The following is a 27615-nucleotide window of genomic DNA, read 5'->3' on the forward strand; positions in this document are numbered from 1 at the left end:
CTCCCACTTAAGTTTTCACTTAGCATTAAGTCCTGAATCTGTGCACATAGATCTGCTTTTTTATTTTAATCGATGCATAATAGTGGAGGGCAAAGGTGTATTGCATGTCTTTTTAAAAATCACTGACAGAGGGGCATCTCCATGGCTCAGTTGGGTAAGCATCTGACTCTTGGTTTCAGCTCAGGTCATGATCTCATCGTTCGTGGGTCTGAGCCCCTCACTGGGCTCTGTGCTGACAGCACAGAGCCTGCTTCGGATTCTCTCCCTCTTTCTTTCTCTCCTCCTCCCCTGCTCGCTCATGCTGCCTCTCTCTCTCAAAATAAATAAATAAACTTAAAAAAACATTTTTTTAAAAAACTGCTGATGGGTTGATACTTGGGTTGCTTCCCACGTTTCCCCCTTTTTTTGGCCACTGTGAAAAACTCTGCCCTAAATACCCTTGAACATAAAGCTTGCACAGGGACAAGAATATTTCTACATGAGATCCCTAGAAATGGAGATGTTAGATCAAAGGGTATGTACCTGTGACACTCTGATAAATACTACCTTTTGTGTATTTTATGTATTTGTACCTTTATGTGCAACCTCAATGGTTGCACCAATGTCCACTCACGGTGATGGACGGCCATGGACGGCCAGGCTCATTTCTGCACTTCTTTCCCTACACTGCCTGTGATTGGTCTCTGTGGCTTTTGCCAGTAGTGATGTGTGTGCACATGTGAGGGAAGGGAGAGAGAGAACGTTAAGCAGGCTTCTCACCCAGCCCAGAGCCTGATGCAGGGCTTGACCACACACGCAGGTCTAGGATCGTGACTTGAGCCAAAGTCAAGAGTCAGACGCTCAACTACCCAGGTGCCCCTACAAATACAATTTTTATTTTATTTTATTTATTTTATTTTATTTTATTTTATTTTATTTTATTTTATTTTATTTTAATGTTTTTTATTTTTGAGAAAGACAGAGACAGAATGTGGGTGGGTTAGGGGCAGAGAGAGGGAGACACAGAATCCGAAGCAGGCTCCAGGCTCCGAGCTGTCAGCGCAGAGCCCGACACGGGGCCTGAACTCAGGAAGTGTGAGATCATGACCTGAGCCGAAGCCGGTCGCTCAACTGACTGAACCACCCAGGCACCCCTCCAAATATAATTTTTAAAAGTTGCATCTGGTTGTTTTGGTTTATATTTGTTTAATTACTAATAGGGGTAAATAACTTTTCATATGGTCTTTGGTTATTGATGTCTTGTACTTCAAACATCTCTGGTCATTAAAAAATCATTCTTGCTGTTGATCCTACAAGTACTTCCTAGTAAGTCTACTCATTGACCTTACTTTCACTTCTGAGTCTGTTCCAGGCTCCAAATGGCAGTTGTTGAAATATTTGGAGAGCTCTACCAAAATCCTGCCAGTCTTCCTGGCTGGCTATAGGCTAACATCCTGTAAGAGTGATTTTTAAATTGTTGGAGGTTCTAAGCCCGCCCCTCTGGAGAGTTGGTGGGACTTTTCTGGAAAGTAATTTACAAGAAGGGAGTTCCTGTGGCGGGAGAGACATGACCATCTTCGGGCGGTCTGTTTTCCTCGACTCCCATTCTCTCTCCTTCTGTGCCGCTGCAGAGTCATCCTGCTTCCTGCCAACATGGCTCCTCTTCTGCTTGTTTCTGTGGTTCTACCATATTGCAGTTTTAGGCACGTCTTGCCCGCCCCAGTGCCTGCACAAGACATTACACATGAGGAATAAAGCTTTTGCATTTCAGAAAATGCTCCTCATCCTCAGCTTGGGTGTTTTGAGGAGCACTCTCTGAGATGCGCCCCCCTCTGGGCTCTCTTGCTTCTCTTGGCACTTCTGTGCTTTTTCCCATGTGCCTTACAGCCAATGCCAAGTGCTTCTGTAGCCCTTATACATGAGGTAGAGACTGCAGATTCTATCTTTCTCCCAGTTTTACAGAAAATGAGGTCCCTGGTCTGCAGTGTCTTTCTCTTCTGCTTGTTTAGGGGATGGTTTCCAGGAGGCAAAGTTGGGAAATGCTGATTTATTCCGCGTTCATCCTGGAAGTCACCACTTTCTTCCTCAATCCTCATAAACCATCTATTTAATGACGAGTTCTAAAGAAAAAAAATTACTAAGGAGCAGTAGCCAACATCAGCTTGGAGTTGGGACTTGCCTTTTCTTCTTAACATTCTTTTGCTTTCAGATATTTATATTTGAAGGTATCTTAGGGTATCATTAGGTGGGTGGATTTAAATCATCTTATTTTCCTATTACTTTTTTCTTTCTTTTAAACAAAACCTTTTTTTTTAATGTTTATTTATTTTTGAGGAAAGAGAGCAGAAGCAGGGGAGGGGCAGAGAGAGGGGGAGACACAGAATCTGAAGCAGGCTTCAGGCTCTGAGCTGTCAGCACAGAGCCCAACAAGGGTCTCAAACCCATGAACCGCAAGATCATGACCTGAGCTGAAGTTGGACACTCAACTGACTGAGCCACCCAGGCGCCCCTCCATTATTTTTTTCTAACATATCTTGGGTTTCATCCTTCTCAGTCATATTTTTTGACCCTCCTCTCCTTTATTCCCCTGATGGGTAAGAAAGAAGCAAACCATTTACCTCATACACCTGTGTCATGAGTCGCGGGTTCCTCCAGCCTTCCATACCTTTCTTAAAGCACCAATGTTGTATCACCGTTATTTGCCTATGTGTGAACTTCCCAAAAAGAAGGCCCGAGTCTCATTCTATGGTGTATCCCTCCTGACTTAATTCATTTCAGAGATTCGGCAGTGATGTGGAAGGACCACCTGAATGAAGAAGTCATGTCAGGATCCTCCTTTTAGTAAGAATTTAGTCTGGCTCAGTTGAAAGAAGACGCTAAGAGATTATGGACACATGATACTTAGCAGCAGGAAGAAAGGGAGGAAGGCGGAAGGAAGATTTTTTTTTTAATATATTAAAAAAGATTTTTTTTAACGTGTATTCATTTCCTGAGAGAGACAGAGCGCGAGCAGGGGATGGGCAGAGAGAGAGGGAGACACAGAATCCAAAGCAGTTTCCAGGCTCGGAGTTGTCAGCACGGAGCCCGACGTAGGGCTTGAATTCATGAACCGCAAGATCATGACCTGAGCTGAAGTCGGAGGCTTAACCAACTGAACCACCCAGGTGCCCCTTTAATATTTTTTAAATGTGATTTTTTAAAGTTTATTTATTATGAGAGAGAAAGCATTAGTGGGAGTGGAACAGAGAGAGAGGAGGGAGAGAGAATCCCAAGCAGTCTTCACATCATCAGTGCCAAGCATGATGCAGGGCTTGAACCCACAAACTCTGAGGTCATGACCTGAGACATGACCAGGCTTTGGCAAATGTTAAAGGAGAGAACATAGTATAGTCATCAGCACACAGTAGGTCCACAGAAAATCTTAGTTCCGTTTTTTCCCGCCTTCTTCTCTTCCTTACTCTCATTTTTGCTTTAAAATTATTACTTTCTTTGGCATTTTCTCCAAACTCAGCACTTCCTTAATGTCAGTGCTTTGATGTTCTTTTCAGTCAGGTGCTGCTGGTTTGTCCTGCCTTTGGATAGGATCTCCCCCTTCCTTATTGTCAAATATTCTTTTAAACTCTGGCCTCCCGGGAGAACTGCCCCCCCCCCCCGCCCCCTGGGTAAGCCACACTGGCGTGACAATGGCTGCCCTTTTCTTCCCAGCCAGGACCCCTTGGGATCGTATTGTTAGCGTTTTATTTTCCACATACTTCCATCATTCTTCGGCTGTCATTCATATTATTGCTGTGGACAGTAAAACAGAACTTATGTTTTTTATGAACTTTATGAAATGTATACCCCTCAAGTGCACAGAAGCTGGTGTCCATGAAGTTTTCTGATCGTGTGCACCTCGGAGTAAAGACATTTTGTATATGCGTCCCCCGATTATAGACTAGCATTTATCTTATAATTCTGTGAATGTACTACAGTAATAATAGAAAGTATAAAGTGGAGTGCTCGATATAGAGATATATATACTATATACTATTTATATACTATTTATATATATACACACACATGCATAGACATGTCTCTGTGTATATACACACATAGAAACTTACATGGTGTGTACGTCATAGGACACAAAATTAGAAATAAAAAGAATGAATGGAAAAAAACAAATATACGTAGGCTGACTTGGGGTCTAGCTCAGCCACTCACCCTGGGCCAAGATTTTTTGGAATATACTTTAAAATTTGGGGATCCCTATGAAGGTCTGCAGTACTCAGGTCTGCCAGGGAATTTGGTTTTCAGAGCGTTCCTTGTGTTATGAAACTGGAAGGAATGCTGACCAAAGAGTTAAAGGTTTGGCAGCTCCAAGTGGCGCTCCCAAAGGTCATCTCTAAACTGCTCTGTTTTGCGCTCAACTTTCCTCAGACCAAATATCTACGGGTCTGGACAGCTGCATCGGCAGGAGCTCTGGGGCGAAACTCTTGTCGATGATCGGGAACAGTGAGGCATTAGCATGCGCGGGCTCAGCTTTAAGGGATGTTTCTTTGTCCTTTGTTACTCAGATTCTTCTGGCTCTGACCAATGTCTCCACCGCCCAGTTGGTATTTACTCAGTGATGTTGTACCACATTGTCTGCGGTGTAATCAGATTCTCACTGAACCGTCCTGCCTTAGCAAAACCCGAGAAAGTAGGTGAGCATAATAGAGAATGAATCCAGCACTTTCCTAGTGACTTCACTAGTGTTCGGTATGTGTTAGGTGAACACGTGTATTCGTTTCCCAGGGCTGAAAATTTTAAAAATCGGGGCACCTGGGTGGCTCAGTCAGTTGAGCGTCAGACTCTCAATTTCAGGTCAGGTCACGATCTCGCAATCATGATATCGAGCCCCACAGTGGACTCTGCACTGGTCATGGAGCCTGCTTAAGAGTCTCTCTTTCCCTCTTCCTCTGCCCTTTTCTCTCTATCAAAAAAGAAAGAATTAAAAATCGGAGCTAAGTATTTTCTTCCACCCCCCCGTGTACTCTCTTGGGGCACACTCAAACCCCTCTGAAGAACGCTGGTCCAGGGTCCATTCTACTGAGGTTCTCATTCCTTCCTTCGCCTATCGGTAAACCCTCAGTGACTTGAGTCATTTTTTTTCTTTTTTTTACTTTTTTTTTTTAATTTAAACTTTAGTTAACATACAGTGCAATATTGGTTTCCGGAGTAGAATTCGGTGATTCATCACTTACATACAACACGCAGTGCTCATCACAAGTACCTTCCCTAATGCCCGTCACCCATCTAGCCCAGCCCCCCCCACCTCCCTCCATCAACCCTCAGTTTGTTCTCTATTGTTAAATCTCTTACGCTTCCAATATCTGTTATTCCAAAAGGAATGTTGGTATGAGAAACAATGATATTTTTTATGTTTTTTGGGGTTTTTTTTAAATTTATTTAGTGTTATTTTTAAATATAATTTATTGTCAAAGTGGCTACCACACAGTGTGTAAAGTGTGCTCTTGGTTTTTGGGGTAGATGGTTTTGCACTCAATTCTTGAACTAAAGGATGTCCCCTCTTAGGTCATTTGTTCCATCTCTGTAGATTTAAAAAAAATTTTTTGTTTATTCATTTTTTGAGAGAGAGAAGGAGACAGAGTGCCAGCAGGGGAGGGGTAGAGAGAGAGGAAGACACAGCATCCGAAGCAGGTGCCAGGCTCTGAGCCATCACCGCAGAGCCCGATGTGGGGCTCAAACCCACGAACTGTGAGATCATGACCTGAGCGGAGATCAAGAGACAGACACTTGACCCACTGAGCCACCCAAGCGCCTTCCTATGTAGCATTCTGGAAAGAGCCTTGCTGAACAACACCCTAGAGCAGGAACTTCCTGTCTGTTCTTCCAGACCCCAGCTGGAACCATTCAGTTCTCTGTTGTGTCATATGCGCATCCATGGACACACACATTTGCTCAGACCTCGGGGTACTCTGTTTCTGCGTTAAGTCTTACGTTCATTGCTTTAAATATTGTTAAGAAGGCGTCTCTCATTTGGGAAAATAAGTAAGTGTGTCCCTCCCTGATTTCTCAGCCTTTTTATGATTCCAGCAAGGGCCGCCCTTATTCCTAAGGAGCTCACTGTCTCAGTATCTCGCTTTCCTTGTGTCTCCCTTCAAGTATCACAAACGCAGTGAACTCCTCCTCGATGTATCATGAAGGGAACATTTTATAACGAAATAATTCGGAGTCAGTTACATGAGTTGAAATACAATCAAAAGACATTGATTTTTTGTTTTTTAATCTATGCCCATCTTTCCCTCTTACTTTGTTTGGCCCTGATAAAAATCTGGAACTTGAGGTACAGGCTTCACAGGATGTGACATTATACATCAGCCTGCCCAGGCCACTATTGGTGACAACAGGGTGAGAGGCATTTGTAACACTCAGCAATTTCTGGAATTTGACACAGAAGCCAGACCATCAAGGAAATTCCAGTTAAAGTAATCAATGATATGTTAACCCCAGACATTTAAAATATTAAGGATTGGAAGATATGTAATGAAATTAGCACTTTTATACTTTGTAGGTGAGGAAGTAGTTTAGTCCACTTTCTGGAAGATGTTTTAGCAATAGGTGCTGGGAACCTTAAATATTTATGTGCTTTAGCCTGGCGAGTCTAACACTGAGAATTATTCCAGGCAAATAATCGCCAATAGGACATAAAGATGTACTACAAGAATGTCCTCTGCTGCAGAATATCTGTCGTCAAATTAGGCTTTTGTTACTAAAAGCAATAATATGTTATAACATGTTTGTAATACGTTATAAAAATGTAAATATTTGATCATGGGGCATCATTAATTATTCTGTGTAACGCCCGTTAGTGCCACTGAAAAATATGTTGTCAAGAATTATAGGATAAATGCTTGTTTATGTTAAATCAAACTAGGAGATATGAAGGAATATTTAAGATCGTTGTATTAAAAATTCACATTTATGAAAACCATAGAAGGAAAAAATACACAGGAAAATACTCTATAGGGTTAGCTGGAAGATTCTTTGTCTAGTGACATCATGAATTCTTTTATTTAATTTCTCTTTTTCCTTATTTTTCAGTTATTCTACAGTGAATAGGTAGCACTTTATAATCCAAAGAAATACATGTGTTGTTGAATACATACGACTAATAAAAATCCCACAAACATAGGTCCTTCAGATTAGCCATCAAAGATATGTCATATGACTTGTTCTTATCAGCCAATTCCCACTGGAATTATATAAGCCTTCATCTGGGGCCTCTGAAAATCAGTCACATTTATTGACTGTTTTATGTCAGTTTAAGACTTTAACGTGTCCAGTCTCTGCACGAGTAAGATTATTTTGGTTACTTCGGTGGGTGACCCATAAAGTGCCTCTATTAATTAAAGCCATTTCTGTCCTTGGCTGTTGATGAAACCAGAAATACCATTAACTTTGTAATTTTTAGCTCAAGAGATTACAACTGCCAAACTCTTCTAACAAATAAACAAGGCCTTCTGTTGCCTCTGCTAATGTTGGTAGCATCCCCATAAACACACACGACCGTAGACGAGATGCCAACCCCACACTCTTAAAACCCTTGTGAAGTAAGTAGGTATGTGTACAAGGTGCCTTCAGTGTGTGTGAAGAGGTGACCGGTCTCGTAAAATGATGGAGTTGTTTTGTTTTTTTGTTTTGTTTTCTGCCATACAGACAGAGCTATGACATTCATATCGTGGCGCTGGTAAACCAGACAGGCTTCAGATCTGGGAACATCCTCGATCTAAAGAATCCTTTCTTTAGGTAAGAAATGCTCTCAGCCGTGTCCCAGCCATGTGTATAAAATCTCAGTGGACCATATGACCGGGTAAAGAGGTTCAGAATAATTCCACCTTTCCTAAGAGGAGAAGAGGCATCTACCCTTCCTCCTTAAGGAGACTTAGATCCTATGATGGAGTTGAGTGTTCTAGTTCCATTAAATGGAATTCAATATGTAACAACCTGATCTTGAAACCACAAAGAGTCCTACAAAGTGAATTCTCGTTCCAGCTGAGCTATAATGAGCTGCGTGACCTTGGGCAAAGTCGCTTCCTTCTGGTATTTGGTTTTCTCATCTGCACGATGTGGAGTTTAAATATGGGCTCCTCTGACCTTCATTCACTAACAGATGGTTTTGTGCCGCATTTATTCCACTACACCTGAAACATGAAGTCCATTTAAAGTAAGTTTGTGAGATATTTTTGAGATCACGTAAGTCAGGACAAACCCCTCTTTAGAAGCCATGCAGGTTTTGTCTGATGTAAAAACTTGCCACAGTGAGAGGGATATGACGGATGTTTCTGGAAGAACCCCTCGTCTCTTACACCTCATCCATATGAGCCCGTTAAAAATCCACACGTGGGGGGCGCCTGGGTGACTCAGTCGGTGAAGCGTCCGACTTCAGCTCAGGTCATGATCTCATGGTTCGTGAGTTCAAGCCCCACATCGGGCTCTGTGCTGACACTTCAGAGCCTGGAGCCTGCTTCCGATTCGGTGTCTCCCTCTCTCTCTGCCCCTCCCCTGCTCACGCTCTGTCTCTCTCTCACAAAATGAATAAGCATTTAAAAATTTTTTTTAATCCACACATGAAATCCACCCCAGAATTAAAACCACTGGGCACTGTCACTCTTGACTTCCCTACCAAAAAAACAAAAAAAAAAGACTTTTCCTTCATACTATAAAGTCTCCCAAGGCTTTGTATTCAAAGCATCATGTCTCTGTAGTATTGAAAAGCATAAAGAGAAGAATAAACACGGGAAACCAAACCAAAAGTTCTTCGGCAGAGATGAGAAAATGAAATCGTGACCTTGAAGCACGGGAGGCCAAACATAGGCAAGGCTTCTCTTGTTTATGCTGTGTGTGAGTTGCCACGCATCGTATGAATCTTAAACTGATAGCCATTTAGGGATATGGGTGCCGTCTTTAACTTTGAGGGAAAAGGGGAGTTCTCCCTCCCATCCCTGTACAAAATCCTGTCACTAAAGTCGAGGGCACAGATTGTGGCCTCAGAGCATGCAGACTATTCACTAGCACAATTTGACCTGCCTAGGCCTCAGTCTTCTCCTCTGTGAAATGGGATTAACAACACATGCCTCACTGGGAGATTGCAGGGATGCCCATCACATGTCCAAGCACTAAGCAGTTCCTGTTACTGGTGGTCAGTAATCGCCAGTTTGCTGTCTTTCTCCCTTTTCTTACTGGTCTCTGTGCTCCTCCTCTCTCAGTATGTAAATAGATGATGGTCTTGCACTTCATTCCAAAGAGAACCATTTGGATTTGGGGATAGAAAGTGAATTTTTGTAGGGTTTTAGAAAACCCCCCTTTTGAGTGCAAGAACCATGCGAACCAGTAACTTGAGTCCTGCTTCCACTTTGTCTTAGGACAAGATTCTAAGCAGGACACAGACAGGGCCTGAGCCTTGGCCTTGGCCAGCTCCTGCTTTGCATGAAGACACAAACACAGTGGCCATAAGGTCACAGGGAGGACCGGTCAAGGTTGAGCGACTCGCAAGATGGCCACAGCACCGTCAAAACAGACACACTGTGGGGTGAGGGTGTGGGGGCAGCAGATGCCTTTCCTTTTCCCTTCTCTCAGTACCAAGTCTGACTGATGTATTTAATTAATTAATTAATTAAGCAGATAAGGCTGCTTAAAAATGTGACTCCCCTGGACACTTCACATCTTATTTACACTTCTTCACCAACCTTTTCCTAATGTCTAGCACAATCGTGACGATGGGTGCTAAACGACCGAATCTTTGAAGGGCACTTCGCATCGGGTGCATGAACAGTTAAATGTTCAGCTGTGGTGATACCCTTCTTCGGGTCCCCCACAGTCACAGCACCTGAGAAGCAGCACAGGAGCATGTGTGTGCGTGCGTGTGTGTGTGTGTGTGTGTGTGTGTGTGTGTGTGTGTGTTGGGGAAGTGGCATTACCCAGAGAAATTATTGGTGACTTAGAGGTAATTATTGGTAATTTCTTTATCAAAATGAGTAACTTTCCATTTTTTTATTCTACCCATTTTTAGGGCACGATAGATTTACACACAGGAACAAAAAATTCATTTTTGGGCTTGGGCTGATACCTGGTACCATCTAAAAACATCTAATGGGGCATGCCAAAAACATCTAAGGATCGACAGGTTAATTACTGAAACCTTGAATAGCCACCATTAAATGTGATGTGCAGGTTTCTGTCTTTCCTTAGGCAGGCTAGGGAGACTTTGATTTTAGCTATTATTTTAAAGTAATTTGAAAATAAAAGAAGGGCTAACAAATGTTGCTAAAAGTGAGCAAAGGGACAGAACTGCTTCATCGGCAAGGGAAAGCTCTCCAGTAACCCGGCAGAGTCTCCAAGGACTGTGAGGCCAGTCCTTCATCACTCGGGTCCCACACAGTCTGTCCCCAGATCTGGCTGGCGGGGCGACCAGGCAGTGTCTGCCTCCAGGAAGCTTGTGTTGTAGTAGGAGGGAGGGCAGGGCCTTAAACAGCTAACTGCATAATTATGTCATCATACTTGCAATGCGTGATGAGTAGGAGGGGTAGAGGGTGCCAAGAGAGCATTGATGGGGAGACCTAGAGCAGAATGAATCCATAAAACCCACCACTGGTACTCCTCACCCAGCAATAGCTGGAGAACCCTTCGTACATGGTGGCAAAGTTTATTTATTTTGAGAGAGAGAGAAAGAGAGACAGAGAGAGAGAGAGAGAGAGAACAAGCTGAGGAAGGGCAGAGAGAGGGAGAGACAGAATCCCAAGCAGGTTCCGCCCCATCAGCGTGGAGCCCTATGTAAGGCTCGAACTCACACACTGCGAGATCATGACCTGAGCAGAGCCCAGGAATCGGACACTTAACCGACTGTGCCACCCAGGTGCCCCAAACGTGCCCACCTCCAAGAAGCCTTCCAAGGCCAAGGCTGGCTTAGATGTCCCTCCCAGAGCGCTCAGCTCTCTGCAGACACCACTTTGGGGGCATGTGTCTCAATTACTGGGTTTTTTGTCTGCAACCCCTCCTACCTTGAGCACAGCATCTTGCCTTCTGCTGTTTGTAACATGGTGTTGACACAGCAGGTGCTGGGTGAACGTCTGATGGGTGGGTGGATGAACATGGCCCCATGGCGCTCCTGAATGGCCCCAGAGTTTCTAACCATGGGGCTCTGGAGCCAAAACCATGTCTTATTTCGTGCTGCCGCCATAAGCCAGGGCTCTGTCCCCTTCACAGCCTCTCCCAAACCACGTGGTCCTTCTCTCCTCCTCCCAAACACAGATTCCTTCAGTTTCCCCAACTGCACTATCACTTTCCTTCTTGCTTTTCTCCATTGAATTTATTAAGTAATTATCATGCACCAGGAGATGTTCTCATTGCTAGGGTATAACAGAGAATGATGGGGGTATGAATTCCCTGGTCTCATGGTTCCTGAAAGTCTCAACGATTGGTGGGTCTCCTGAAAGACATCCAGGAAGTAAACAAGTGAGATAATCTCAAATACCGGTAGTTTTCCCCAAAAAAGATAAATAGAGTAATAGCTACCTGATCTCAACACTCAGGATAAACCTATGGTAATCCAGGCGGTGTATGCTGAAAAATGACCCATGTAGGTGAATGGAATGAATAGAGGTCAGAAACGGACTCGCACATATACAGCCAATGTGATTTTTGATGTAGTTGCAAAAGCAATTACACGGAGAGGTGATGGTCTTCCAGAAGTGGCACAGGAATGATTGGATATCAATATGCAATAAAATTAGTGGCCTTCAACCCATATCTCACACCGTCTAAAAAAATTACCTCAAAAGAGATCATGGACTGAACCATAAAATCTAAAAAATATGAAACTTGGAGAATAAAACATAGAAGGAAACCTTCATGATCTTGGGTTAGACAGACGTGTCTTACATATGACACAGTTCCTAAAAAGGGAAAAATGATAAATTGTCCTTTATCAAAATGAAAAACCTATCTTTGAAAGACGATGAAAAGATGCGTTATAAACTAGGTGAAGATATTTGGAAATCACTTATCTGGGGGAAAAAATCATATGCCGAATATAAAAAGAATGTATGCTAAATACTCTCAAAAAAGCCTAGTAATGGGAAAACATTTTTGGTAAGGGCCAAAGATGTGCGCGGACCCTCCATCAAAAAAAAGATACAATCGCCAAGAAGCACATGAGAAGATGTTCAGCATCATTAGTCAACAGAGAACTGACAACCAGAACCATCATGGCAGTTCCATTAGATACATACACCTATTTGAACGGCTAAAATAAAAATTCTGACAATACCAAATGCCGGTGAAGATCTGGACTGAGAATTCTCCCTCATGGTTGGTAGGAATACAAAATGGTACAGACAATTTAGAGAATAGTTTGACACTTCCTTAGATGGCTAAAAAAAATCCGCTTACCACATGACCCAGCCATCTCACTGCAAGGTATTTATACGAGAGAGATGAAAACTCTATCTGAATGTTTATGGCAATTTTATTTGTAATCACCAAAACTGGAAACAAGAATGCCTTGCAAGTGGAGAATGAATAAACTATGATCCGTGATTTTCAGTAAGGACAAGGAAAGACCTCCTGATATGTACAATAATACAGATGAGTCTCAAATAAATTGAGCTACAGAAAGTGAAAGCAATCAGACTGCGAAGGCTACATAATATATGATTCCATTTCTGTGACATTCTGGAAAAAGCAACACTCCAGATACAGAGAACAGCTCTGAGCTGGCCTTGGGGAAGGTTTGGCTGTAAAGAGATATGGCAACACTTGGGGGCGATGGAACTTTCTAGATCTTGATTATAGCACTGGTAGTACATGTATGTATGCGTTTGTCAAAGTTTGCAGAACTACAGTAAAAGGGGTGAATTTTACTGTATGTAATTTTTTTCTCAATTACATGAAAACTTACCAAAAAAAAACAAAAACAAAAACAACCCACCAACATTACATAAAGGGATAGCAGAAAACAAATAGAACATTCTGCTAGACAGTGGGAAGGCCAGGGATGGGAGATGGGTGGTGTTTACACCGAGTAGTCTGGGAGGCCTCTCGGAAGAGGTGGCGACGAGTGGTGACTTAAGGTCAGGAAGGGAGTGGCGTGGACAGGTGTGCGAGCTGAGCCACCATCGACAAGAGCCCAGGAAAGGGCAAAGGCCTGTGGCGAAACAAGCCTGTTGAAACAGCAAGAAGAGAGAGAAATAAGTCGGTGCTTAGCCTTTGCTGTCAACCTATAAAAAAAGAAAAAGTTCTTCCAGTGAACAAAAATCTGGATCATCATCTCAGATCTGAATTTAGGCTATGCATAATCAAACTTACTAAATATAGTGGGTAAATATAGATCTAAGGCTGCCCATAATAAAAACTCCAGGAAGGGCATGGGAGTGGAAAGGAGGAGGGGTGGGGGACCAGGAGGGAGGGAGGGGACAGGAACACAAAACTAGCTTTCCTGTGCCTTTGGATGGAGGTGGGACTGACTTACTCTGTATCATAGAAATCACCTTCTCTGTTTTAGGTTTGCTTAGAAGATAGTCCCAAGCCAGTCACTAAGTCAAATGAAGGCCTGAGAAGCCCCTCGCCATCCAGGTTCAGATTTCACGTTCCAAACTTGCACTCTGCATTTTACAAGGATGATTAGGTTTATTTAAATTCTTTTTTTTTTTTTTTTTTTTTTTTTTGCCCCCTAACTCTAAAATGTGCCTCCTAGTTTTATTGACAAGTCTGTTTCTTGGTGCTTCTTAGACTGGCTCTTTACAGCTTTCTGCATGTGAGCTGAACAAATATTTTTTTTGTTTTCAATGTGTGATTTCTCTGTATCATTATCTCGGTAAAGCCAACAGCATTGCTTTCGTTTTTGACGTATTTAAAAATGGGAATTTAACAAACCCCTACCTCATGTTTATATGAATGCGTATGTATGACATAACCTAAGAGCATGTGAGGAGTGATCTTCGATTGACCATTTTAAGCTGTTCTCGCCAATATTTTCAGCACATCAGCAGCTCATCTCCAGCTCAGCCACGCGTGAAAGAATTTCTGCCTTATTCATGTAGTGGAATAATACGATGTCAGGAATGCGCTTCATCGGCAATATCTGATGACTCTGTGTGCAGTTAAGAAAATAAAGATGGAATCTTTGTCAGCTCTCTTAGGTTTGCAATAAAAATGTACAGTGCGAGATACCATGGAGGCCTCTCCTTTACTTGAAGACTTTGTTATATGTCACGTGTCAAATGGTGATAAAAAGATGATCTTTGCGAAGAGCAGGTTCTCCCCTGACCCCGACAGCTCTTATAAAAATGGAGGTCACGTCAGCACACGAGCTAATGGAGCCCCCGGCAGCCCGCTCACTGTGGAGGGGCAGGGAGCTGGAATGAACTGGAAGTACCCGTATCCTCCCCAGCCAGCCAGTCACCCACGGCTGCGAGCCTTCCACCCGGCCGCTTTGGCTCCTTCTGGCCGCTCTGTTTCTAACAGTCTTGCCCTTCTATCCAGCCCAACAGTCTTCCTCACATCACTGTGGGGCTCCCTTCCACTGCCCCTTCCCCAGCATGTGTCACTGCCCACCTTCCACGCTCACAAAAAGGATGCTTTCCCACCCCAACACCTCTCCTGTCCCTCCCTTGGTCTAACCCTTTCTTGCAGCTCTGTGTGACCCTGGACCCTAAACACACACACACACACACACACACACACACACACACACACACACACCTTTCTCTTCTATTAACCAACTTCTTTGTGGGTTGGAGTGAGTCTGATTCACTTTTTAATTTCCTGCGATGCCTAAGGGCACACCCATGCATCAAAGGTGCTCAATACATGTACATTGATTAGGTACATAAATTTATCCTGAAGTTGAGAGTCATTGTAATTGTGGAGTCAGGCCCGACGACCTTGTAATTGCCTTTCAAGCAGAATAGGCAGAAACCGGTAAACCCTCCATCACAGAAAGCACTAAATTGCTGGTGCCACCTGTCCCACCCACACCCAGGGCAGGCATCCCTGACTGACCCCAGCACTCTTCCCCGCCCAACCAGACAGGCCCTCACAGTCCTTCTCAGCCCACACTCTAGGAAGATATTATCAGTCTCTGCAAGAGGGCACAAGAGCTAAAAACCATGACTTTTAAGGATGCAGAAAAATGGATAGTATTTCCCAATCTTTCAATGATCCCAAAGATATGTAGTCTGTATGAACTTGTAATTTTGCTGAAGCACAAATTTGATACAGATACACAAAATATATACAGTATGCAGTATATATATAACTGTGGGTGTGGGCGAGTGCCTTTAGTCATTTAGAGAATGCATCTTTCTATAATCAATAACTCTCCTGATGTATTCCTTAAATTTTTTTTTCATCCTTGGGGTGCCTGGGTCCGTTAAGCTTCGAACTTCAGGTCACGATCTCATGGTTCGCGAGTTCAAGCCTGGCATCAGGCTCTGTACTGATGGCTCAGAGCCTGGAGTTTGCTTCAGATTCCGTGTCTCCCTCTCTCTCTACCACCCCTCCCCCACTCATGCTCACTCACTCTCTCAAAAATACACATTAAATTTTTTTTTAAAACATTAAAAATTTTGTTCATTCTTTTTACCTTATATCCGGAAATGTAAATAAGTTCTTAGTTTTGCTTTTTAAAAAATGATGTAATGTAGGGTAGAGTTTATTTTAGTGGGAAAATTTAGTAACTTTACTACTTATTCCTGTCCTCCGATCTATAGGGTTATTAAGATTCAAAGGAGATTGCTTAAGTGTCAATGTATTGTGTCCTGTGGGGAAATCACATTGCCATAGTGTCTGCAGCTTTGAAAGTGATCTCAAAGTGTGTCCGCTGTGAATATCAAGAGTAGATTGTGGATCTGGGGAAATCTTGGAAATCTCAGTCTTTCCTGACGCCATCCCATCATAAGATAAGGCCAGAACCACATTGTTGGCAGGAACTGGTGTCAGGAGCTGCTCTGAGATAGCCCACAGCCAGCACACCTGTGGGACCTGGAAGTCACACTACTTGAGGAACTCCAGGACATATACCAGGAAGTCAACTTTGATGCCATTAACACAGCGCTCTGACTGAAAACACCCTGCACAATAAATGTATCATATCTCCTTACAAGAAGTCCAGAGGGAGAGTGGATTCAAGAACCGATGACAGTATCTCGGTGATTTCATCAAAGACTGAGGCTCTTCCTTCTTCCTAGGCCAGCCCCCCTCAAAGGCACAAGGACGTGAAGCAAGTTACAGGAGTCACGTCCAGACACAAGGACATCCAGAGTCACGAAAGAGACGATCGCTTCTGGCATCTCCTCTCAAAATAATGATTATGATAGTTAACACAACACTTAGTACGTAGCAGATACTTTTCTAAGTGCTTTACAGATATTAACTAAATTTTGTCCTTATCACAACCCCATTAAGTGTGTATTATCCTTAACCCCATTTAACAGATGAGGAAATGGCAGTAAATAAGGTGAAGTAACTTTCCTAGTGACGTACAGCTAGTAACTTCAGTCCACTTCAGGGACCGTGCCCTTAACCCCAAAGTTATCTCTACTAAGAAAGCCTTTCCAAAAGCAACCCAGAGCCTTGCTTTCATGCTTGATTGGCCAGAACCGAGTCACATGGCCATCTCGAAACCAATCACCGAAGAGAGTCATGAGATTACTGCAAGGAGAGAGAAGCCAATGAAGCTTTATCACTGAGCTGGAGATAGGCTCATCTTTCCCAAGGGACAGAACCTGAAAAAAGTAGAATGCTAGTCCCAAAGAGAGGAGATGGACATAAATCAAGGAACTGGCATTTCCTGCTCTCAGGTACTGCCTAAAAACAGCCCAGCTTGACTAATTCCATTTCTTCTGCTTTGATAAAGCAAAAAGAGTGGGTTACCGTCGTTAGCCACACGTGTATCTCGACCTCCTCTCTTGCTTGTAAGCACTCTAAAAATAACGCATCTTACAAATCTGCCTATTCCCCACAAGGCCTGGCCATAGGGCCTTGCACATAGAAAGTGTTCAAGAAATGTTTGTTCATTGTAATTGGATTTTCATTCTCAAGTCTACTTAATTGAAGAGGTCAACAGTTGGCCATGCTCAAGGCAGGCAGATAATGCATTTTCACATTGATCTAACAATCAAATGAATTCTGAGAAGCTTCCCTTGCCATGCAAAATAGCATAAAATCACACATTAACACAGGTCAGTGCAAAAGCCCAAATTATTAAATTGTTAGTGTCTTGCACTCAGCACCCTTGGAGGTAACATTAATGTCACACTTTTATTATGACTTGACATTTCCACTATATTTCAAGGAACACATCAGAGAATCATAAGAGAGCAGGCTACATAATTTGCACAGCCCTATGCAAACAGAAGATGCAGACACCGGTCTGGGTAGATAAGTTAATCTCCCATTTCGTGGGCCTCTTGCTCTGACCTTCAGTCGATAGGTGACCCCCAAGAGATTGTAACTTCCCAGGATTGGGAGTGGGTGAGAAGGTCACATGGAGTTGCCCACTGAACTTACTGTGATCAAATCAGCCCACAGCAGAGACTAGCATTGCCTTGCCCTACCCCGAGAAGCAGCAGGATGTGTGCCTGACGTTGACCCTACCTGTACCTGGGCAGAGCAGAATGTAGCAGAACTTGGGCCACCCCCACCTGGTTGCTGCAGTAATCAGGGGCAGGAGCAGAGACATGGGAGGCCAGGCAGAGCCTGAAGTTTGGTGGATGGATGAGCTCTCATCCCAGAGGGGCAGTAGGGAGATGGGACCACCTGTGAGATAAGGCTTCAAGCCCCGGGTGCAGGCTCCAGGGTTCCAGCATATTTCACTTACAAAACACCAATTCAAAGATAAAAGTATTTGTGGATTTCAAGATGATGGCCACAGGGCATTAAGCCCCATACCCTTCTGAGCACAGAACCCCATGAGCCTGCACTGATCACACACCCTGGCCACAGAGGTCAGGTGTGGTACCTTGTTTCAATGGAACATCCATGCGTGGAGAAGGTAGACACAATTTTAAGACATGCTATTATACAAAACCTTCTTGAATGGATGAACTTATCTAATGGAATGGGCGAAGAAGTTGGGCAGTGAAGAGGGTAATTCCTCCCTGTACGACATGTCCCTTTCTGTAGCTCCTTTCCTAAATGTATGCCATGGACACTTGGGACTTTATCCTGCAGATAGGCAATGGGGAGCCTGTTTTCCTTTTTTTGATTGGAGGAGTAACATAATCGATGGATCTCTGGTGACTGTGTGGAGTAGGAATTCAGGGAAGAAGAGACACTGGGCATGCAAATCAACTAAACTCTAGAAGGACTATTAATGAAAATGACATTATTAGCACAGGAGCTAAAGGTCTGGGCTCTTTAGCTAGAGCTACCTGGGTTTAAATTCTGGTTGTCCTTCCTAGCTAGACGTGGGCCAGTCACACACCTTCTCAGCTTCACTTTCTGTATCTGTTGAAGTAATAGCGGGAGGATTCTTTGTGAGAGTTGAAAGAAATGATTGTATATGAGGGACATGACAGTGCCTGGGTCATTACATGTAGCTCTTATTATATTATCATAGGAAATGGATTCTTGCTAGTTTCTCGTAGTCTCACATTTATATACTTTCTAAAAGCTCTGTGCTGTCACTTACAAGAAGGAAACGCCCACATGCCTGACCACCGCCATCAGCGAGACTCTCTCCCCTCCGCAACCCATAATTCCTTGGGGCAGAAGGAGTTGCTTTTCCTTCTCCTACTTCGTAATCTTCTGCTCTACCTTTGGGCAGCAGCCTCAAGGTCTAGCTCTCCAATATGGCATAGCATCCTTTCTACAGAAGGAACTCGTGGCAGGGTCCCTCATTTACGAAAGGAATTTAGAAAAACCCACCTTGTGTTAATAGCCTAATTTTAAACACATCATCTCGCTAAAGAATCACCTCATTCGTGTATCCATCCTTCCATTTATTCACCCTCTCTTGCCCCACATCACAAAGGATGATGATTTAAGGAAGAAAGAAGAGTACATTACTTAGATATGTAAGGTATATTGTCCCCATTAAAAACATACTCCATCATTGTTATAATAATGTCATCAGTAAAATAATTTATGGACATCCCACTTACCTGTAACTGACCAGGATCCAAGTTATGTGGGGGACACAACAAAAGCACTTACACCTCACAAGCACCAGAGGCTCCTGGCACAGTTTCCCAGGTGTTAAGAAATACCTAGAAATCAGGGTGAAAGAATAGGTTCATGAACACAAAAACTCTAGGGCCATAGTCTCTCAAACATGGAGCCACTGCGAGTTTCAGAATCAGGCACACTAGGTTTGCTCGTGTGTGGATTAAAGTGCCACCTACCACTATTTCCAGTGCTCTGCTTCCAGACATATAAGAGGATCACATTTCCTAGGACCCTTCAAGTTAGGACGGCCTTGTGATTTCCTATGGCTTCTACAATGTGAGCAGAAGTGATGCACGTCACCGCCATGTGGAAGCATTTAAGAGATGGTGTGAGATTCTCCAGGCCTGTTCCTCCTCCTTCCTCAGTAATTGTGGAAGCCACTGCGCATAAAGCTGCCTTCAGCCTGAGTCCCTGAATACCTCAGAACTCCCCTGTCAACCTATGTTATACATGTAGTTAGAGCAAAAACAAACCTTTGTTGTCTTAAACCACTGAGCGTTGGGAGCATTTCTTATCACGGTGTTATTTAGCCCATCCAATCCAATACAGCATCATTCCGGGCTCAGAGGATACACAAATAAACAAGATAGGCTAAGTCTCCCTTGCACATGGTGGCAGGAGGGATACGTGTAGCAGACACACAAGTAAAGAAATACGTAGAACATTGCAATATGCAGAGTGCCGTGAAGAATATAATGGCAGGGAAGGGAATGTGGAGGGCCGTGGAGGTTGCTACTTGGGCACCAGTGCTCAGAGGAACCTCACCAAAGTGCTGGGTGCTGAGCTGGGGAAGAGGAAGCCACCTCAAGATTTAGAGGAACAAATTCAGACATTTCACAGCAATTCGGAAATTCGGAGCTGAGGGGGATAGGACCAAATCTATCCCATCTACTGGCTCACTCTGGTTGCTTTTGATAAGCAGAGTGTATGTAAGAATGGAAACAGGAAAATCCAGATGCAGTAAAACAAATGAGAGAGGGGGTGTTGGGGTTGGTTGACCGTGACCAGGTTCAGGATCTGGTGTGGAGATGGTAGTAATAGAACTTGCTGGTAGACAAGGCGCCTGGGTGGTTCAGTCGGTTAAGGATCTGACTTCAGCTCAGGTCATGATCTCACAGCTCGTGGGTTTGAGCCCCACATCAGGCTCTGTGCTGATGGCTCAGAACCTGGAGTCTGCTTCGGATTCTGTGTCTCCCTCTGTCTTTGCCCCTCCCCTGCTTGTGCTCTGTCTCTGTCTCTCTCAAAAATAAATATTAAAAAAAAAAATTTAAGAACCTGCTGGTAGATTGGCTGTAGTAGGAGAGGAAAAAGAGAATCAAGATCAACTCCTTGGTTTTTGGTCTGAGCCGCTGGTTTCTATTTACGAAGATGGAAAAGGTGGGGAGCAGGTCTGGGAGAGAAAATCAAGAGTTCTGTTGTGAGTTTGTGGGGTTGGAGGTGGCCACTTGATGGCGAAGTGGAGTTATCGAGCAGGTGGTTAGATGTGTGCATGTGGACTCGGGAGGAGAGAGTCTGGAGATAGGGGCTGGAGAGTCATGGAGCGTTAGGGGTGGTAATTCAAGCACTGGCTTGGCTGTGGTCCCTTGGAAGGTAGCATGGATAGGAGAAGAGAACCAAGAGCTGGGAACTCTAACATGTAAAACTTAGAAAAGGAAGGGTCATCAGGAGAGACTGAGCAGTTGGCCCAGTGAGGTCAAAGGGCTGGAGTGACATGGAACAAAAGAACTTGTTTCAAAGAGGAGAGAGGAGCACTTTATGTCCAATATGGCTGGCAGGTCAAATATGATGGAAATGGAGATTTGGCAATTGGAACAAGTAACAAGGAACAACTTGCTTTGTGGGAGTAAAGAGGGAAGAATGACGAAGCAGAGAAAGTAGAACTAGACAGCTCTCCCCCAGAGTTTGGATGTGCAGAATGGCAAAAAAATGGGGTGAGAGCTGAGTCCCTGTATCCAGATCTGCCTTGACAACATGTGTAATCTCATGTCCTCCAACTTTGGTTAGACTTGAGCCCCATCTTGAGCTTTACAGACTACGTGTGGGCTGGAATCTTTTCCTGAATCTTCGCCTCACGTCTGGGAACACATAACTGTCTGCCAGACTACCCTGAGCACAACTTTCTGCCTACCAAAATCTCCACTTAAAGTAAGACTAAACCACGTGCCCTGGAGAGATATGGACGAAAGGAGAAAGAAAAAAGTGTCATCTTTTCTTTGCAAAACCGGAACAGTTCCACGTACATGAGAGCAGTCATTGACAATGCTATGACGTCCCCCAAAAGGCATTGACCATCAAGAAGGTGAGTAGCGATGGTAAGAAAGTCGGAGACCTCACGTGAGCAGCAATTAAAAGCAAGATGACAGATGGTCACAATGCTGGGAATTCTTTTAATTTTTGAATTGTCAATATAGCCTCATGGTTCCAAACTCAAAATGTATAATGGAGGTGCAGTGATGTCTCCTTCCGACCCCTGTCCCTCAGCCTTCCGTTCACATCTCCAAAGTCCACTAATGTAAGTTTCTCATCCTTCTTTCCACACACACCTGCAAATACACAGGCATCCTTTCCTTTCTCCGTCTTTTGACGCAAGTGCTATTATGCCCTGCGTACTCTTCTGCATCTACAAAGCCAGAAATTTGACAACATGGAAGGAAGTGGATTTTTACAGTTTCACCTAACAGCTACTGAATTCATGCTAAATATTTTTTGGGAAAGTTTTTTATTAGGTAGTAGGCATGATACGTGGAGTCTAAATTGAGTTCTCATATGTCTGGGAGCATCTGTTGAATGGGGTGAACCTGTGAGGAGGGGGAAGGTTCCCAGGAGAACCAAAATAGGAAATGTGACATTTGTGCCTAAGCATTCCGATGCCAGTTCCCAGAGACTGTCACGGAACCTAGTCATCACTGATGTGATGTGCCTGCTCGCCATAATCCCATCCCTTCCAGCACTTCTGGGAAGGCTCTGCCCTCCTGCCAGCACACCCACGGGGTGCCTTGGCCAGCTCTCTCTGAAGTCCGTCAGCTGCCAAGATCACCACCTGTCCCCTGTCAAAATTGGCCTTGAATTGCAAATGTCTCCCTCCTGGCTGACCATCCTTGGATGCCTCCATCAGGGTTTATTGTGTAACCAGGTCCCATGTTCCTGGTCTGATGTCCCACCAGCAGCTGCTGTGTCTGAGCCCTTCTCCTAGCAGGGAGCCTGTGCCTCTTGAATGCGAACCAATTCTAATACTTGAAAAAAAAATCGGGCCCAGTTTTTAAAATTATTATCTGATATGCCAAGCAAAGTGAAGCTCATTTTCAAATGATTCCCAGCTGTCATAATAGCTTCGTGCCTGGATGGCTCAGTCATCGCAGAAGCAAGGAGGGCAATTTGATTTCATATTTGACCTGATAACAGGAATTGTGATTGGAAATCAACTTGAGATGCTTAGAACAGCTACTTATAATCACATCAATTAACATTGGTACGTTGCTTTCCTGTGTATAAAGCACTTTTATGTACACTGTCATAATATGTTAGGGGTGATGGTGGCTTTAAGGAGAGAACAAAATGGAATGATTTTACTGCCTGAGCTTAGAAACAGGAAGGAAACAGACAGGCTCTCACAAAAGGAAATAGCAGAAGCAGACCATGGTGCTAAAGCACAAAATACGCATTACCTGTGCCGAACCCAGGGAGGCAAGAATGAAGACATTGCCAATTCAAGAGAGACACTCCATGGGAGGAGGGTCAAGCCAGACTGAAGTCCTGTAACGAAGTGTTCAAGACTGAGGGCTGTTGGACACCTGTCTGGCCAGAGAAGGTTGTTTGTTCTTTCATTTATCACATCGGTAATACATAGCTTTGATTAAAATATCACGATGGCAGATAAACCAGAAAATAAGTAGGACATTTAGGCTTCTCTGTCTAGCCTGTCTTATGGCCACGTTCCTGGAGAGAGATGCCTGATACCCATTCCCATCGACACCCCCCCCCCCATTTTGCTGCTGCTTCCCTGATTTCCTGGAAAAGCACTTACCAGCTCCCGGTCCAACCTGGTCCCTCTTCCAGTGGTTTGGGAATAAGTATTTTCCTAGCTGTTGATGACTCAGTAATGGACTTCATTGATGATAACTACACTTCCAGGAGAACCGGTAGCCATAGTTATCTCTCTTTTCAGAGGCTGAAATGCACAATATGTCCATACAAATGGCGGAAGAATTCTGCTTGATTCATGTCATGGCAATGAATGCCAAGCAAAACCATGATTCACCACATCTGGTGATTTTGATCTGCCAATTCTGCATAAATATTTTCTTTACGGTACTTTCCACAAAGAGTCTCACGGAACTGGCTCAAACACATCTTTGGGTTTCTACTCTCCACCCTCACTGCCTTTGCCTATCAGAGTCCCTTGCATACAGCAGGTGATCGATAGATCTTTACTGAATGAGAGTCTTCTTAGTTGCCGTGTGATGAGCCTCCACTGTTGAACGGACTCAGTAGGCTTTGTTTTTGTGTATATCCCTCCCGGATGAAGCCACTGTCCTGATGAGCAAAAGTGGGAGCTGACTTGAGGGTTGATTCTCCCCACCTTGGGGGTAAACATAAGGGCACGTGTGAGGGTTAGTGTCATGACTAGAATGTGACAAGTCTGGGGTGTGTGTGTGTGTGTGTGTGTGTGTGTAGGCATTAGTACTTTATCCCTGGTCTACAGGAATTTTCCAACATGAGACTTTTCTTGCCAGAAGCTAACACGACTTCTTTCTCCTCTGACGTTTCCCTCCTCAAGACTCCCCTCCCTCCAGAATTCTCATCCATCTTATTGCAGTTATACCCAAATGCCTCCAGTAAAAATTGACCTTAATTCTTGGAGAAAACTAGATTCAGGCCGTCGTGGGCAGGACACAAGACGGAGGTGAGCTCTCCAAAATGCAGACCACAAAACAAGAGTAGGAAAGCTGTCAATGAGATCAGGACTGGCCTAGCATTACTGGTATACAGTTGAGGGTTTGTTTGGTTTTTTTCTCTTTTCTTTTTTATGGACAGTTCTAATAGTGCTTGTAGGCTGTAATTATCCCAAGTCCTACCCTGGTCCAGAAATGAGGACAGGAGCAAGGATGGGACACAGGAGGCAGGAGAGGAGAATGAGTGCAAAGGGAAGTTAAATTAGAGGGAGAAAGAGAGGGGAACTGTAAGTGGAATCAGTGGAAATGGCAAGGTTTTATCAATAGCCCTTTTCCTAGATGGAAGTGTATCCATTTGTATTTCTGTCTACCGTGGCACCTGGGTGGCTCAGTCGGTTAAGCATCCGACTCCAGCTCAAGTCATGGTCTCGTGGGTCTTGAGTTCAAGCCCTGCATCAGGCTCTGTGCTGACAGTTCAGAGCCTGGAGCCTGCTTCCGATTCTGTGTCTCCTTTTCTCTCTGCCCTTTCCTTGCTCTCTCTCTCAAAAATAAATAAACATTAAAAAAATTATATTTCTGTCTACCTATCCGTCCACCCATGCACTCTTCCATCCATCCACCCTGCCTTTTTCCGAAAGAATTTACATTAATTTCCAAGGATAAGTTGTATACGATGATATAATATAAACTATAATTGGCTAGAATAACAGAAATACTAGGATGGGGACAAAATGGAGCCGAGAGTCGGGCTGGCCCCACACGCTTGCTGGATTGGATCTCTGTGCTTCTCTAAGGGATGGCCTGTGACAAAGAGAGGCAGTGACACCCAGACTCAGAGGGAGCATCTTGCTAAACCCAGGGCTCTGGCCTGAGGCATGTGTCTTCCTCTTCAGATCTGTCTCTCTGGTCATGTATGGCTTGGACTCAGCACACCCAGTTGGGTTCCATGGGGTGAACCCTGCAGAACGAGTGGCAGGGAGAAAACAGAGCTACCTATGAGTGACTGGGAGTGTTGTGGATGCTAAACCCCAAATGCAAATACCACTTGACTTGCAGAAGGCACGCTAACACAAAGAACCCGCCCGACTAAAGAAAATACGTTGTTGGAAGTTATAAAACAACATTAATTTTTTCGGAGCTCATAAAATACCGAATTTTAAAGTCTTTTTTTGAGTTAAGGGGAAAAAAAAAAGGATTTAAAATCGTATTGACAGGGCCTATGAGATTCTTTTCTTATCTGACATCTCCCTCTACTGACCGTACGGTCTCTGTCTTTCCCCCTCGCAACCCAGCAGGGACGTCCTTTGAAAGCGAGGTGCCTTTGAGTCTTTGCTCACAGATTGGAGGGGACCAGGGGGAAGATCATAGGTTCCGCTTGGGACTTGGGGAACTGGGCCATCCGAGTGAAGTCAGCAATAGAATGCATGTCTGGAGCTCAGAAGAGACGCCTCAGACAATGAGAGGAGCAGCAGATTGTTCTGGAGGAGAGGATGAAAGTCAAGAGGAGGAGAAAGAGACGCCCTCACCTTGAACCTCTCACACATCAAGGTCAGGCAGATGAGTAGGAGCAAAACTGCATAAATTCACTTGTTCACTCCTCTGAAGGCTTTTTGTTGTTGTTGTTGTTGTTTATGGCACTTCCTACGCAGGGCCATCCATCTCTGGCTTGTATCATCTCAGTGTTGGGAAACTCACTCCCTCATTGTCGAGAATTGTTTCACAATGTTTATCGTTAGAAAGCTACCACTTACGGTGAGCTGGAATCTGTTCCCCCATGTTCCCATCATTTTTATCATTCTCTGTGATCCAGACTCTCACCTCACAGTTTACCCAACAGATGCTTCCCCCTGAGAATCCCCTGAGAGAAGCCTGGCTAAATGGGTAATTTACCGAATTTGAAGTCTATTCCCTCCCACTCCTCACTATCCTCCCTTGAAAGCTGTGTCTTATTCCCCTTCCTTCTCAACCTCCAGCCTATCAAACGATTCAGGGAGGCTTTCTAGGAAGTAAGTGCTTCGTGGGCATGATCTCTTTAGACATGGCGTCGATCGAGTGAGCTAGACCTCACCATTATCCCCATTTACAGATGACGAAACGGAGGCTCAAGGAGATTTGTAACTTGCACAAAGCCGCGTGGCAAGTGTGTGGATGAGCCCTGCTTGGAATCCGCATCTGTCCGTTATCAAAGCTTGGGCACTTAAATCAACGTGATTCTACCGGTTTTGTCCGTAGACAACATGGGGCATAGGGAAAAAAAAAAAAAAAAACCCGCATTGGTGTCCACTGGGCTGGACCGAATTGTGATAACACCTACTTGAAAATTGGTAATTTGGGGGTCACGGGGCTTATAGTTGAAACAAGTAAGACTTAGTCTCTGGAGCCACATCTCTTCCCTGTTGACCCTACTGACTCTTCCTTATCCCAGCGCCAGCATCCGGAAGCGCTTCTCCTTCAGATTTAATTCCTTCTGCTTAGCCGTTCCCACAGTGACCTCGATCTGACTCCACCTGCAGCACCGCCCTTTCTCCAGCCCTCTCCGGGAAGTGCTCCAACCTTATGGGGCCCCTGCTGGGAGGTGCACTGGGGCCACAGCTCCCATCGTTCTGGTCCGGATTCCCCCAGGGGTCGACAGACTCCTGCCGGCTATATACTGGGCCTCACTGGCTTCCCACTAACCGCTCTGTAACCTTAGGTGAGTTACTTAACTCCTCTGAGCCTCGTGTTTCTTATTGTTAAAAGGGAAGAAGCATCTGACGGTAGGTTGTAAGTGTAATTGAGAACGTAAGTTAAATATTTAATACAGCGCGTGCCCCACATCACAGCTACTCCAAAGTCGCCGCTGTTCTGAGCCTGGTGGGGAAATTGAAAAATGTGTAATTATCATTTCTACCTGGATGAACGATTAGAAGAAAGAAAGGCAGCATATGGAGAGCAAAGTCACGGGTGTGAGAAAGCAAATAGAATGCAATTTCATGGAAGCCACAGAAAGAGTGTTCGCCTCACTTCCTATTCCGATCTTTCCTATGACAAGGAGATGCACAGGACTCCCAAGCCTTGTTTCTGTAGAGCAGTGGAGACAGAGGGCAGGGAAACAGAGCAAGGTCTTAAGAAAGGCAATTACTGATGACTATCAGGTGTGGTGGCAGGAAGAGAAGGAGGAGGGGGGCAGCAGTCCAAGGCCAGTGGGTTATATCAAGCAGGTGATTGATGAGTCCCCCCTGAGTCAAAGGCCGAGGGAGTTTCGGAGTGAGGCAGTGAGTGAACGAATGAATGAGTGAGTGAAGATGCCTGGGGTCTCGTTAAATAATTTTGAAACTGTTGACATGGTTAGGTCTGTCGCCTTTATGCCTTTTTGGTAATGGTGAGAGCAGAATGGGGAGGATAATACAGTATCTTCAGCCACTCCCCCTGCCCCGCCCACTTTTTAACCCAGAACATTAGGTAAAAATTCTTTCACCTGCTACCATCCGTGGCTCCCTAAACTGACCAGCTTTTTCTGAGGTGCCCTCCAGTTGCGTGAGATCCGAAATAAGGT

General features: G+C 44.3%; 1 protein-coding gene across 1 annotated transcript in view; it reads left to right on the top strand.

Moving 5' to 3' along the window:
* LOC122205518 (histone-arginine methyltransferase CARM1-like) overlaps positions 1-27615 on the top strand; it is a 284500-nt gene that overhangs the window by 228689 nt on the left and 28196 nt on the right. The window contains exon 12 of the mRNA XM_042913931.1: positions 7681-7770. Within this exon, the coding sequence (XP_042769865.1) occupies positions 7681-7770 (90 nt within the window). The remainder of the gene's footprint in view (positions 1-7680; positions 7771-27615) is intronic.

This window comes from Panthera leo, chromosome D4, assembly GCF_018350215.1.
Source record: "Panthera leo isolate Ple1 chromosome D4, P.leo_Ple1_pat1.1, whole genome shotgun sequence".
Lineage (NCBI taxonomy): Eukaryota > Metazoa > Chordata > Mammalia > Carnivora > Felidae > Panthera > Panthera leo.